Source organism: Populus trichocarpa, chromosome 2 (assembly GCF_000002775.5).
Source record: "Populus trichocarpa isolate Nisqually-1 chromosome 2, P.trichocarpa_v4.1, whole genome shotgun sequence".
NCBI lineage: Eukaryota > Viridiplantae > Streptophyta > Magnoliopsida > Malpighiales > Salicaceae > Populus > Populus trichocarpa.
This window is the reverse complement of record NC_037286.2, coordinates 4,857,825-4,874,379: the sequence shown is the minus strand read 5'-3', so window position 1 is coordinate 4,874,379 and position 16,555 is coordinate 4,857,825. Positions and strand designations below refer to the sequence as shown.

At 32.0% G+C, this 16,555-nt stretch overlaps 1 protein-coding gene across 1 annotated transcript; it reads right to left on the bottom strand.

Annotated features, from left to right (window-relative positions):
• Positions 1–11,015: 11,015 nt before the first annotated feature.
• On the bottom strand, positions 11,016–12,401 carry LOC7467826 (SKP1-interacting partner 15). Its single transcript, XM_024596169.2, has one exon. It carries the CDS (start codon positions 12,398–12,400, stop codon positions 11,141–11,143), a length of 1,260 nt encoding a protein of 419 aa, XP_024451937.1. The 5' UTR covers position 12,401; the 3' UTR covers positions 11,016–11,140.
• Between the last annotated feature and the right edge of the window lie 4,154 nt (positions 12,402–16,555).

Genomic DNA, 16,555 nt, shown 5'->3' with positions numbered 1-16,555 from the left:
ATAAAATCATAGTAATATTGAATGTAGAAAATAAAGTAGAAAAATTGTTCACTTCAAATAAAAAAAAACTACAAAGTTATAATAATACGTAATATAAAAATATAAAATTAACTTAAAAAAATCTATTTTTCTATAAAAAAAAACTCACACGTTTGTCTTTCCAGGTTTGAAAGAACTCGTCCTCGAGTTCATACCTCAATCGGAAACTATCATCCACCATAAAAATCCTTTTATGTGTGGTTCATCTCGTGGTGGGTTTCTAGCATCTTTATGTATGTCACCTCATCATGGGTCCTTAATACTATATACATGTATGTCGTCCCATTATAGATCCCTCGCACAACACTTTTGTATGGGTTGGCGCATCGAGGATCTTAATACCAGGATTTTTAATAATAGCAGCAGACAAAAACAAAAACAACATATTATTTATGGAACAGTAACCTCTATGTCCTTTTTTATATAAACACGTCATATTCTGTGATCTCTTTCAACTATGATTATTTAACAATATACAAAAATTAACCACAAGGAATTGATACATGTCTTATACCACCTCCATTCAAAATTACTAGGAATTATTGGGCTTTGAAAGCAATTTATGTATATAGGAGCGAAGGATAATAGGATTTGTTAAAAGTCATAACTCTCAAAAACCAAAAAAGAAACATCTAAAATATTTAATTTTTATCCATCTAAATCTTCAATTGTAAAAAGACAAACACAACTTTTCATATGAAAATAAACGATAAAACCCTATTAATACAAAATATAAAAAAACAACTAGGAAAACTATTCACTTCAAAGAAAAAAAACTAGAAAAGTATAATAATACTAAATAGAAAAAAATATCGAAACATAAAATGAATTAAGAAAGATTTCTATTTTTCACAAAAGAAAAAAAAACTGTTACAAGTTAAATCCTTTATTCACTCATATTTGCACTTACCATAAAGTTATAACAATTATTTGTGTGGAAAAAACTAGAAAACTATAATAACATCAAATAAAAAAAATAAAAATATATAATTATTTCATCAAAACAAAAAACCTAACCCCGTCCCGTCATCACTCATCGCACCGGTTTATAGCATCATTTGGTAAGATTTCGACATCGACGATGGAGGATTGCATCCATTATTATATGGGGGAGTGGCCTACTAATTAAATGAGCATACTCATTCAAATCAGTGTGATAATTAAAGAAGTGTACCTATTAGATATATATCAGGTCTAACTACCAGCATTAAAATCCTAACAAATCCGATAATCCTAGCGTGTAAAATCTAGCTAAAACATGAACTCGATTCTAGCTATTGCAGTGATTCTAAAAACAATGATATGTTCTATATCGTGTTATACTTTAACTTCTGTTATGATATATTAGTCAAAGGTAGCATAAAATAAAGTATTGTTTGGTAATTAATTATTATTCTTTTAATATTTTTATATTTTAATCTCATCAAGTAATAAATTAAACTTCATAATAATAAACTGTTTATTCTTGGTTAAAAACAAAATATCTTACCTTGATTCAAAATCAAAACATATTATTTTTAAAAAGCCACATGTTTGATTTCAAAAATAAATAAATAAATAACTCAATTAAACACTGCTTTTATAATATATATATATATATATATATAAAGCAAATATGCTACAAAAATACAATAATCTTGGTTACAAAAAATCAAAACTACCATCAATAATATCTCTTTGGCCGATGTATCTGAATTAACGAGTGAATATAGATGACATTTGACACGTATGTCAATCACCTCCTTTCATTGGTGATCAGGCGCCGAGATTTTAAATTTATTTTTTTCCAATCCCCTCGGCCAACCCATAAAAACTAAATGAGAGCTACATGCAAAGAAGTGGAAGGGCAGAGAAGCACTGCAACAGAAGTAACCACCGGAAAGAAAGTGCCTGTGCCGTTCAAATTGTATACATAAAGCTTGGAATAATCTTAAAGCAGAACTTAAGTTCCCGCATATATGGTTTCTGTTTTCTGAATTATTGATAGATGCCATATGTTGTTTCATGTCCCATAGTGTCTGTGATCCATGATGTCTGTATTTGGATTCTGGGTTGTTAGTTTGGTGCATAAATGTAAAAATATCCATAAATATTTGGAGTAATTATTGATCATATATATACAAAGTATATACCGCTTGTGTATCAAAGGCCCCACCGCCCATGGCAGTCCATTGGGCTGGCCGTCCATTTCACATTACATGGGATGGTGGGGTGAGTTTGGTGACAGGTGGGTCCTGTCCTGATCTTCAAGATCTGAAGACAGGGGAAGGAGACGGCGGGGCTACCCCCAACGCCTAGTTATGATGGCGACGCAGGAAGATGCATGCATGTCAAAAAGGTGAGTCTTCCCTTTAAGAAATGAAAAAGGAGAAAAACATAAACTGATAGCACAAGAAAGGTAAGACATTAGTTTCGATTATCCCAGCCCCTTCAAGAGGAAAAGGAAGAGTAAAAGGAGAGAGAGGGAGGGACGTTGTTATTTGTTTTCGGACGTGTTTTGAAAACACTGTTTTAAAAAAAACTGATTTTTTTACTTTAAATTAATTCTTTTTTATAATTTTATATTGTTTTAACATGTTACTATTAAAATTAAAATTATTTTTTTAAAAAAAAATATTATTTTAAAATATAACGAGTATTATAATCTCAAACATCCAATCACTCCGGTCTGCACTTAGGAACACTGTGTTTATTCAATTGTTTTCTCCTGACAAGTGTGATTGTATTTTAATTTATTTAGCATGTCTGCTACCAGACGACAAAAATAGAATACGTCAATCAGAAAGAACTTCTACTGCCCGAGTCCGAACGCCGGTTAGCGTGGTCCGGACCACCTTTACACCCTAAAATGCGGCATATTTTTGGGCTACAGTATAAAAAATTCGGTGATAAAATAACACGTGCAAAAAATATTTAAGAAAATAATATGATTTAGTAAATCGGAGATAATATCAGTGATTCCCCAGTTTCAAGTATCATCTAGAAAACAAAACAAGGATTTAATAAGAAGAGAGAAGGTAAGAAGAAAAAATAAAAGAAATTTTTTATCTGGAAACACACCAAGACTTCAATAATAATACCAGTAATATTACTAAAAAGATATCGATAAAACAAATCTAATGACACTAGAATGCAACCGGAATGAATCACATGAGCGACCCGCAAGTAAGTAAGCCCGGTATTTTGTGACGACTCGTCAAATAAAAAAAAATATTGATTTCTAGTTAATTTAATTGGATAATAATTAATAAATCTTCTGAAAATATGTGCAAAAATTGTTTGCAGTGAGAAGAGCAAAATCATCATTTTTATTGTTAGAGTGAATATCCATGAGTTTGTGTTTACACTGTCTTCCCAAAAACAATTAGTTTTTTTTAATTTGATAAATCAAAAATTTATTCGTGAATTAATCATTTGTATAATAATTTATCTTTCTTAGAATTCTAAGTGATGAAATAGGCATCTACCAGTCACGATTTACACACATTTCAAAAGGCAACAATTCTTCAAGGTGGTTTGTTATAGATACTCACCAGAGTCAAAATGCAAGATGAGTTGGAAAGAATATATAATTGGAGCTAAAAGCATCTAAGAGGAGTATTTTGCACAACAGCTATGATGGTTCTAATCAATTGCATGTGAATTTATTATATTAAAATCACGTGAATGATTTAACAAGTGTCTATTTAGATTAGATCCTGAAAAAGATGTAGTCGTGTCAAACAATATGCCTAACTAAAGATAATTTTAGATTCCATCATTAAATCAGATTTAATTTTTAAAAAAAGATTCTATAGTTTTTTAAAATCTTATTTTTCTTGTTTTTATAATTTTATTCTTTAGGTTCCATTGCATCAATTTCAAAGCATCATAATACCAAACAAAACTGGGAAATAATGGGTTAGAAAAGAAGTGCACTTAAAGAACTACAGCATTGTAGCTTTTACTTCATAGGAGGTGACTTCTTCCTAACTTATTAACTTAATAAATAGTGAATCTAGAATGCATGTGTTTGAGATAACTAAGGTGTTCTCAAATATAGTAGCGGTTGATTTAATTATTATTTTTATTTAAAAATATATTAAAATATTTTTTATATCAGCACATCAAAATGATATGAAAATATAAGAAAATTTAATTTTAAACAAAAATAAATTTAAATTTTAAGGGAACACGGTGCAAACCGCGTTTCCAAACACGCTCTTAATATAGTTTATCAACTGTGTCAAAAATTGTTTAGCTCAATTGATGATATATAATATGTAAATGTTTCTTAACTAGCAGAATTAATATGAAAACATATAACAAATTCTACTTAAATTTAGTACGTGTGTAATTGATTAATCATGATAGATTATTGTCAATTTTTTTTTTTAACCGTGGGTGTTCGGGCCAGTTTATGCGTACCTCGACTAATCCCCCGAGGCCCTGAAGTTAACGACCATATAAGCATCCAGTGGCCCTGAGGTTTGTGGTTCTCGAACTGGTGATCTCTTGAGAGTAAATTTATAACTTTACTAGTTGAGTTATACTCCTTAAAATTAGATAATCAATTATAATCAATCAATCAGGATAGATTTATATTCTATCAAGGTTGATTTTTTAAAAAAATAACAGTAACACCTTCCATGTCAAATAAACACTAAATTATATAATCAAAATAGATTTACTTACTCGTTGAAGAATTATATGTGAACTACGAAAGTAAATTGTGTTATTGTTAAGGATTCAAACCTTTATTTTTAAAGCAAAAATGCGTGCAAATAGTCTTAATGTAAGTAACCTCACAATAATTTAAACAATATTATTTTGAAAGATTATACTTTCCATCAAGGCCTACAAATACATTTGAAAAATATACTCAAGTTTTCTCTACAACAATAATCTAAAGCTTTAGAATAGATAGTGAACTAAAAAACACTAGAAAACCGAAGGAAAATAGAAGGAGGCAGAGGGTTTTCGATAGAAAAAAGGTCTTCTCATATCTCTCTCTCAACAACCCTCTCCGACCCTATTTATACACGATTTTTTTGGGCGAAAATTGATGCAAGAATTAATTCTATAAATTTCTAGAATTAATCCCTCCTCTTCAATGACAATAAAAAAGCATTACTTTAAATAACTTGATATTTTTAGTAAAAAAAATAAAATAAAGATTATTCTAACAAATTAACTCATAAGCTTACAATTATCTGGATTAAATAATTATTTTAATCCAAACTCGAGTAGAGAATTCGTGCATGATTTAAGTCCAAAACCTAAATGGCTCATAATTTCTAGTGCATGATTAAAGAATTAACTTTTCAACTTCGTACTGTACAGCATACAAGAAACTATTATAGTCTTTCAATGTTTGATTGAAGTAATTTGGGTTTGTAGAAGTTTGTTAAGCAATTTTTTATTTATTGATAATTAATTTTAAACATGTATGTTAAAGTATTTGTGTTGAAAAACAATTTCCAATAATATTTTAAACCAAATTACAAGTGAATCTGTATTTAAATTGACTTCAAATATATATCTATTAAAAAATGTTTTAAAACCAATTTTATAATACTTAAATATCATAAGAGTTTAGAAGGAAGCCTAGCTAGCTGTGTTTTTCAATCTCAATCCTAGGTTCGGTTTTCATTACTGTTTATGATATCAGATACACTATAACTATGTAGCCGAAAGAGACCTATTAATTGTACGTCGACAACGTTGACGGCTTCTTTTTGTGTTGAAAAAGTTTGAAGTTCTGCTGGGATTAGAAGCACAAGTCCCAGCAGGTTTAGACTCCTTAACAGAGGTAGAGGTGCATTGATCGGGTGGTCTAGAGCGCATGGCATCGTCCCCATGCTCAAAACACAGACACTGAAGCAACCCTTAATAGAACTGCTGTCATAAAATTCACAGGCATGGCCTTCTTTCCTTTGTCAGTAGCCAGGCGCCTTTCCTTTTCAATTCGCAGTCGTGCAGCTTGCGGGAGCCAAGCCTGAGACTTTTTTCGTTGTTGTTTTTTCAAGAAGGCTAAATTTTTTTATCCTTTTAATTCCTTGAAGTCCCGGTAGTGATGCCTCAACAGGGAACTAACGCAACTCAAGAACAGATTCAAAAGCAACAACAAAGAATCAGAGCGTAATCAAGAGCAGTGGTATAAAAAATTACATGATTAAGTTGCTTGTTTATTGTGATAAACGTGCTTAGTTTTCTAATATTCTTAAATTATTTTTGCATCTCGTAATCACTACACAGACATGTGCACAGTTTACTTGAATGTTAGATTATTAAACAGCACTGAATAAAAACTGCATGGATTTCAAGGTCCAGTGCATGATCTCTGATAACTTATTTAACGCATGTGGTGGTTAGAACATAATTTTAATGGTAGCAACAGTTTATATTAAATCTTCAACAGTTCATATATATCTCCATGGGAAAGTATACTATATACGTGTTGGACACTGTCTAGCTTAAGATTAAAAAATTAAAATGCAAGATTCCTTATTCTTAGCTTGCCCAAGCAGCGAAACAAAAGTAGGGAAATTCTGATGCACCAAAGAGAGAAAGTCTTATAATGCCTTTACCTACCGTCTTGTATTGCGGTTTAATTATGTTTTTGAAATATTTTAGTTTTAAATTAATTTTTATCATGATTTTAAAATATTTTAGTTTTAAATTAATTTTATTAGATCGAATATGCTGATAATAAAAATAATTTTTTTAAAAAAAAACATTATATATTGTTTCTTCTAGTTGTGCTGTCTTTGCAGAGAACACCACCAGAAAAATGGTCCAGGTCCGTTCAAAATCAATGCCAACCTTGCAGACTGTCCTTTACAGAGAAGCATGAGATTCGATTGCTGATACTAGCTGCCTACATGCTCCCAAGCCAGCACAGGTCAAGTTCGCGAGAGTTAAAACATTCGCGCACAAGATAAGATGGTCTCAATCAATTTTTATTCAATATTCTGCAAAACGACATCTAAGAAAGAAAAGGGGTTCGGGAATCTTTCAAGGGATCCATCCCAGTAGTGAACATGTGAGCAATGGTGACCTTATTTTTTGGCCAGCAATAGTGTCCTTCGGTCAAGTTGTATTGCAACGTGACATCCTTTTACATAGCCATGTGATGTGACCGTACATGTTCATTTTGTCTTCAACCCATTTGTTGTTGACTTGTTTTAAAAGTGTTTAAAAAAGATATATATTTTTTTATTTTTTTATTTTTAAATTATTTTGATCTGCTCATGTCAGGAATAATTTTTAAAAATAAAAATATATTATTTTGATGTATTTTTTAGCGAAAAACATTTTAAAAAGCAACCGCTACTATATTCCCTAACACCCCTAAAAAATAAACAGAAAACTATGTTGTTAAAAGTTTTTTAAAAAAAATTTAGGGTTTAAATTAGAATAAAATAAGTTAAAGCACTATCGACCAGTTTAAGATAGTTTTCAACCAATTAATTGATATTACTTTTCAAAGTATTTTTTATTTTAAAATACATTAGAATAATTTTTTTATTTTTTAAAATTTATTTTTAACATCAAAACAATCTAAAACAAAAAATAATAATTCAAAGAAAAAAGAAATTCAAAAATCCATGAACAGTGATGGTTGCAGTGCTGCTTCAAAAACACATTAATTTTATTTGACATGACTTTTTCAAGTTCATTTAAGTCGTTTTATTTAATTCTAACATGCATTCTTCAAGAAAGTTGCTTTAAATGATTTTTATCAAATACACTCAACTTAAAGTCACTTTTAACCTATTTTTGTCATAAATTGTTTATAAATCATGTAAAACTAATTCTATTCTTTCATTTTCTTATATCCTTGTGCAAGAAAATTTCCTCCAACTGGGGGATCTCTTGTTGGCACGCTACATTATACAAACACATAAGATTGATCCGAAGTGATTGAACTGGAAATTCAAGCTCTCTGCTCTGACCAGCTTCAAATCAAAGCTTGACTAAGATGGGGCCACCTTTCTAGACGAATTAAGATCACAAAACAATCACTTTGTTTAGTTGTACGTTATCTTTAGAACATGATCTTTGAAGAGTGCTGTGATATGAAGCTTCCTTTGTCTCCAACTAATAATCTGGGAACGAAAGTATTTGCATATGGAGTATTCGCGGCCAAAGTTTTCCATCATTCTTGTGAATTTGGTTATCAGTCTCTAGCCATGAATGTCATGAACCATGAGCGAACTGCTCTTATCAACAACAGTAATGAACTAGAATGCAATCTCGAAATTTCTTCAGCTTCCCAACAGTAAAAAACAACCTAGACAACATGCTAGATGATTTTACCAATGATCAGTTTATCGAAAGCTTATTATGATTTCACAACTACACATTGACTATTCCTGTGAATCAAGAAAGTGTGGACTTGGATACTTCCATAGATGACACCATGCATTTCGATGGCTTTTAGGCAAGTAATGGTAGCAATACCTTCACTGATCTTCTGTTCTGTTGAAGTATCGAACTGGCATCTTGCTTCAAATATAATCGCAGGAATCAGCGAAGTACTTCTAAGTAAAGCTGACGAGAGTCTGTTCAGTGATACTAAAGAGCTCTCCTACAAATGCAGAGATACTCCAGCATTAGCATTTGTTGGGTGTCAAACAATAATCCAGACCAAGCGACCACGATCTGTTCTTTTTAATCATATATTAGAAAAAAAAGTAGGATTCACAAAAATTAACTAAGAAAAGATATGTAATTGAAGTAAAATTTCTATTTAAATAAAATTAGTCAAAAAAGTAAAGGAAGGAGCTTAATGCTTTCATTGATTGTTGAATGTCTCTGCAAAAACTATATACAAGCACTGACATTACCTATTTATAGGCTTCACAGAATAACTGCTCCTTGAAATCTAGACTAATAATTAAGTAGGCAAATAATTGTTCATTCTTATCATGTATGTCTAGTGTCATTCGCTTATATGTTCCACTATCGACAATCATAAACTGCATTTTCTGATATTCACTCGCACATAGCTATGAAAGTGTGGGATTTGCACTCTTTCAAAAGGAGAACATGGGGATTACGATTATGGATGGATGGTGTTTGGACTCTTCCGATTGGGAGAGAGAAGTGATCGTCGTGGGAGGGACAAGTTTCCGATGCTAAAGGGTTTCAAACCAACTCCCTCGAGTGCCACAGATGTTAATCAAGCCCAGTTATTGGCAGGTTTCCTTGGCAGAGGGTGTTGGGTGCAGAATGAAAATTCTAAGGTTTGTCTATGTTGGAAATCAAGGACTTTAACAACTGCTTCCTCATGGATTCCCAGGCATGCACTAGGAAGTCGGCCGAGAAAAAGACCATAGGAGCTTCTGGATTTGCAATATAATAAAATCCAATGACAGGTTAATCTCCTCTCTGAAATCGATTCCACGTTCCAGTTGGAAAAAAGATTAATCGTCTGTTTGATATTATAATAGGTAATGGCAGTTATTTTTTAAAATACTTCTTATTTTAAAATTATTAAAAAGTAATATTTCAACGTACATATAAAACAAACTTATACAGACGAGCTCTTCCTCTATATTACTCTTTTAGCTGAAGAGAGTGAAGAGGGATTTATACAAAGAATGGGACTCGATGATCTTGGACAAGCTTTCAGAAAGTTACCAGTTCTCAAGTGTATACAACATCTTAGAAAAAGTCTCTATCCGGCGCTTAGTTTCTTTGACCATTGTAGCAAACTTTGTTTCCATCACAGTGATCAATATTTCAACACAATAGTTTGTATAAAAGATTAAACGGGAATATTAGCAGCCACCATCTGATGGCTTCAATGCTCAATAAATAGTTCTCTAACATGTGTATCGGAAAGGAACAAACCAAGGTACGAATAAACAAATACATAAAAACCATCGATGCATCCTTGTATCAAGCAACGGCCAAAAGGGTTAACCCGGAAACAATTAAACAAAAGGTCAATAATTAGGCATTAGGTACAGGCTTTGAGTTCATAAATAATCTAAGTAAAGACAAATGCAAGTTGTATAGCCACCATCATAATCCACAACCAACCAGATGCATTGCACTTGTCCAATATAAGAAATCTTTTCTTTTTTTTCTAAATAGAAAAGGGATAAATTTAAAGGGCTTATTTCTGGCTGGACAATAAACGAGAATCATTGTGAATGCCACTAAACTGAAACAAGAGATGGATCGTTCAACTCCTATGAGTTGTAGCAGGAGGGATTGGTTAAAATTTCGGAAAACAAGGACCTTAGGATCATCCTAGGTTGAAAACAGCTGTGGCTGTAATTGGAACCTCATCTCCCCATGATTCAACCACATATAGGGTTCTCGAGAAACAGGTGAATCAACCGAAGAAAACTTTTTGCAGGCAGAAATCTTCTCCGACAAACCTTCCATGGATCCATTCTTTACACTCGTTGAAATTTAAAATTCAGAAGATTTACTCCCGGAAACATATCTTCTTGCCTTGAAGTATGTTTGCAACCGCAATTACGTCATAACAAGGATGTCAGGGATTCACATGCCCATTGCTGTCCTCTCGTAAATAAAAATGAAGTGAACGTAATACACACAGTTCACTTACAAACACAATGATCATTTAGCCAATCCCTGTATCTGAAGACCCAACATGAAGACACGAACCATATGTAATCAAGTAAACACAATAAATGAACAATATAGAAAAAGGGCTCCGAAATGAGCATAACTCAACCAAAAGGAAAGCATAGGAAAACATTAAGCTAGCCAGAACAAGAAATGAAACGGGACGAGAAGTCCCATCACAAGAATCGCATTCACGTTTCCAGTAAATGCAATATCAAATTCCCATCAGCATAATGCTCTTAACAGCAATTTCTTGCTCACAGGTGTATCAAAATCAAATCTGAACTCGTTAAAGGCCTCAGACCTAAGGACACAAACTAATTTCAGCCGATGAAACAGAGTAGAAGCAAGACAACCAGAGAATATCTCATACGCAACTGGTACCATAAAGCAAAAACAACATTTCATTGATAAACCAAATACATGGTACAGCATAAATAAGCCAATAAGTTTCTCAAATACAATAGTGGCAATAAAATCCAACTCTAATTTAATAACCAAACATACCAGTTCAAGGCAATGCAGTACGACCAGCCTCAAACACAAACCCTCTACAAAGCCCATCTCCACCTACAGGCACTCCTTCAATCCACCTCCAAACAACACCATCACAATCATCCCACAAAGCCAATTTCCTCATTCTCTTGGCCGAGAAACAAACCCTATCCCCGCCACCAAAAACCTTCAACTTACTCGATTCCTGAAAACTCCTATACATGTCCACCGGCATTCTCCCTGCCTCCTCCCATTCCAATCTCTCTAAATCCAGCCTCAATATCAAAATCGTCGAACACGATGTATTCAACGAGAAATTCGACTTTAACCCTCCAATCATCAACAATTTATTCCCCTTTCCTCGAACCAAACGTGGTCGTTTTATAATATCAAAAATATCTCCCCATTCTTGCCTTTCTAAACAAACCCAGTTGTTATAATTGTTATTAAGTTTCGACAGTATACATGTAAAAAGCTTCCATTGAGATCTCCATGGAGACCCAACATCGCATAAAGCGAAAACAGAGTCCGATATTAGAATTGGGCTTCTGGGTTTTGATGGTAAATTCGCGGAGAAAGTTAACCACGAGTTTGTCTTGTTTGTGTTTGAGAAATATAAAGCAGCGAGTTCAGTTAATACCATGACTCGGTGGTTAACGGAGTCAACCAGGACAGATCCGTGTCGTGACCAGGCCGAGCCAAGTTGAGGGAGCACCTGAAATTGGCGGGTCAAGGGGTTACAGACAACGAGTGACCTGTTCGACTCGATCGAGGTCGGTGATTCACCCCAGAGGTAAATGAGTCCACTCGCTGACGCCACCGGGTGAGGTGACCTGAAAGGTAAAAAGCTGAGACTGAACCTGAGCCATTGATTCTGGTCTGGATCGAACACGTGGAGGTAAGGTACAGAGGAGACGTGACTGTTTTGTCTTTGATGGTGGAGGTGGTGGTGGTGATGTGGAGGGCGGAGAGCGAGGAAGCGCAGCGGGGGCTGGGTGGAAATTAGGTCCACGAAGGATGGTGAGGTCAACATTTGATTGAAGAACTTACAGACGGATCTGCAAATCATGATTTGACGAAGTGGGAGAGATGAGAAAATCTGGTGGAGTGTGTCTTGTGGTAGACGGTTGATTGGTGAGTCGTCCATGGTATCAGGTGGACCGGCGACGCAGAGAACAGGGGGAGAGAAAAAGAAGAGATGACAGAGGGGATTGAATGGAGATTTTTGTTTTGTTTTGTTGTTAAAGTACAGTCTGGGGCAGGCCACCGGCCACATGCGATGCCTTTGTTGACTGCTCCAGAGTCAAGAAGAGTCGACGCTGTAGCTGGTAATGGGCCAGGTACTTGATGGATCCAGTTTTAAGTCCGAATCTATCTAACCGGGTTGGATCCCGAAACTATGTTCAGGCAAGCTTTGGGCTTGTAGCTCAAAATGTTCGAGATTTGATTAATTATAGAGATTGATGCTTGATGAATTTGCCAACCAACTAAACAGAAGCTGGTTAGATTTGATTATCATATAAGAAGAAGCGTGTTGAGGATTAAATACCAGCTAGCCTTCGTTTCGCAGCGGAATTGAATTATTTTTTTATACAAAAAATTAATATTTACATATTAAAATGAGGTAATAAAAGAATATAAAAAATCAGTTATGATTAATATATAATAACAATAATTAGGGATTTTAATCATACAAAAAGAATTATAAAGCCTTAAAAAAATGTATTAACTTTTTCATCACGTGATCTGAGTCAATAAACTTGAAACATCCAATCTAGAAAAACCATAAAGTTTAATTTTTAATAAATTAAATATTAAAATATGAAATTAAAAAAAAATAAACCATGCAAAAGGATTTAAGAAAAATAGCAATTCAAATAATGATGATCAAAATCATTAGTATTGTTATTGTGCTGTTAATACCATTATTACTAATATCATAACCATATTTTTCATTATTATCATTACAATTATTATTGTCACCGCTACTATTATCATTATAGCAAACCACTGCTATCATCACTATCATCACTATCATCATCACTATCATCACTATTAGTATTATCATTAGCATTATTATTATTATTATTATTGCTGCTGCTGCTACTACTATCATTGTTGTTATTATTATTATTATTATTATTATTATTATTATTATCACAACTATCGCTATCATTATTATTATTATTATCAAAATTGCTACCATTACACCATCATAATAAATTATCATCATCAATGTTATTGTTACCATTACTGTTATCATCACCACCACTGTCGCTATTATTAGTAGTGGTGGTGGTATTAATGTTGCTACCGCTACTATTATTGTTATTATCATCACTATTTTAGTTGTTGCTATTGTTATTAATAACAATACTAATTTGATTATTGTTGTTGTTATTATTATCATTGGTATTATTATTATTATTATTATTATTATTACTATTATTATTGCTATGACCATCAATAATAATATTATTTTCATTGCTATTTTTATTTTTATTTTTATTTTTATCATTAATATTTTCATAACTAACATTACTATTATTTTTATTATTGCTATTACTATTATTAATATTACCATCACTGTCATTACTATTTTTGTTATTACCACCACCACTATTATTGCAAATAAAAACCATGAACTTGATTTAAAGAATAGAATTGAAAACTATAAAAATTTTGATAAAAAAGACAAAGAAGACAAAAAGAAATCAAAAGAAGAGGGACTCGATTGAAATCAGTATTATCATTGAAAAAACAAAAATCAAAAAATTGATTTGAAGAATAAAATTGAAAGCTATGAAAACTTCGATAAAAGAGCAAAGGAAAAAAAGAAGAAATTAAAATTTGAAGGACCAAATCGAAAAAATTGTATATAAAAAATTAAAAACCAAGGGTTAAATTGAAAACAAATAAAACTTTAACAAAAGAGAAAAATAATAAAAATACAGAAATCAAATGTAAAATGATTAAATCTGAAATATCAATAATAATGAGGACCATAGTGTATTTATTAGGGTAGGAGAGAAAAACGAATGAGAAAAAAAAGGGTCATCAACGATAAACCGGTCATATTTGGATAACATGTGCCACTCGTAATGGAAGAGAAGGCGAAAAGGAATAAAATGATATGATGGAAGCCCAGTTTTTACCATCATGAGCCGCCATTTGCGTCGTCCAAAGTGTGTGACAGCTCCAATGTGCCAATAACTTTTTCAAATAAAAAATATTATTTTAATGCTAAATTATATTATCACTCTTAACCAAACTAACAATCAATAAAAAACCGATGTTAAAAGATCATAATACCCCTGACTCCAATGAATCAAATTTCTTTGATCCAAGTGTACACGTGTAATCCTATTATGTATAAAAAAGAAAAATACATAAATACCCCTACCTGAAACTGTTTATTTGTTTTACTCTTAGGGGTATTTTGGTTATTTATTGTTAATTAAAATGTTGAATAGACAAAAATACCCCAAACAAATCAATAATTACTAATATGACATGTGAAAATAGTAAAATAAAATATTAAAGGATTAAATAAAAAAAATCATGCATACATCATTTTAACCTTGTCTAACCCTAATTAAAAAGTGAAACAACAAAATGCCAAATGATTAAATAAAAAAAATCAAGGGAGTGAAATGAAAAGACATTATATTGACCCGGGTTAACATGCAAAATTTATAATACAGGTAAAAGATACGATCAAAATAAGTTAACCCAGTTGGATAAATTGTCTCTTTTCTTTTTCTTTTCTTATCCCCTTCCTGGCTAGCCCTTGATTGAGTTTTAATTGACCATGAATTAGATTAAATCTGAAAGTAAATTGAAGAGTTATAAAAGAATTGAAGATGAAATTTACAAAAATATATTATATTATATCAACTCTGGTCAACTTGAATTAATATACAAAATTATTAACCAGCTCAATCAGACGCAATTTTTTCAAGCTAAATGATATAAAAAATATGAAATTGTTCTTATTCTAAGTTTAATAAAAGATCAATGATAGAAAGAGTCAAACTATATTTTTTTTTCTTTAAATTAAAGGGGGAAATGCATTAAAAAAACATAGGTGCCGTGTCTCAACCCATAAAAAATTTGATCCATGCCAAGGACAAAATCAGGTATAATAATTTATTTTCCTTGAATTTATTATGCACCAAAACAAAATATGAAAAAAATTACAAAAAAAGCTCTAAAAAATAGACTAGCGTGTCTAGGCCTATAAAAAAAGTGCTAGGTTTGCGTGTTCAGGTATTATATATTTTCTCTTGTCTTTTTAAGAGGTGGAAAACATGTCATCCACCCCTATTTTTTTTTAAAATAAAATAATCATGCAACATGTCATCTATCTGCTTAAATTTTGATCATCACAGTGGTGAGTGAAAAATTAAAATAGACTTTTTTTCCCCTAGAAACCTATTTTGTAACCCATTTTAACTAAAGAACATCTCACAAACATCAATAAATCAATTTATCAATCTAAAACACCTAAAAAAACAATCATAAAACAAGAAAGCAAATTGAGTTAGATTCTTCTTACTCGACTTTGATCTATTTTTTAGATAAAATATTTAATCATTGTTTATATTGTCTTTGTGAAACTCAATCATGATTCAAGCCATCTCTGTTTAGTGCTCAAGTCTTTCCAATTAATTGTCTAGTCAATACATTGTTTTGGGAGAGAAATAAAAACTAGTCTGAAAAGAGGGGAAACTCTTTAGAAAAGAGAAGGGAATTTCCGAAAAACACCATAGAGAATGCTGTCTTATCAAGGTGTTGTTGGTCCGTGCAAAAGGAGGAAGAAGAATAATAGACGAAGAAGATTTTCCATTGGATGCTCATTGGCTAGCGTCTCCTTCTACGCTACAGTACGCATAATTTTGGCGTCGGCAATGTGACACATAAGCAATTAAAATGCGAAGATAAACAAGGAGACAACATTGTCAATGCCACCTTGTTCGCTCCACATCGAACAAGCCACTTGGGACCTTCCTGCCCTTCAACGACAAACGATTAACAAAAAAAAATATTTCTGGACTATAGCATGCTAAATTTTTTTAATAAAATAATACAATATAAAAAATATTTTAAAAAGTTATATATAACATACGTGATTCACAGGTTGTAAGTATCCTTCACTGTTCTTTAAAGGAGAGAAAAGAAAAAAAAAATCTTTAAGGCAAATCGAAGCTCCGATAACGATATCACTAATAGCACTAGAAAGATCTCGAAGATATGCAGTGGCGGAGCCAAAGTTTTTTAAATGAGAGGACAAATTATTAACAAATACTATATTATATAGACATGCATTGGAAATCAATTCAAAACATATATATTAATTCATATCAAGTAAAATTAATTTAAAAATACACGTCAATTTATCAAAATCAAAACATATTTCAATTCATATCTA

Bases quoted from the DNA above. Each gene is read 5' to 3' on its own strand.
- LOC7467826 (XM_024596169.2), bottom strand. From the start codon at position 12,400: ATGTGGCCGGTGGCCTGCCCCAGACTGTACTTTAACAACAAAACAAAA.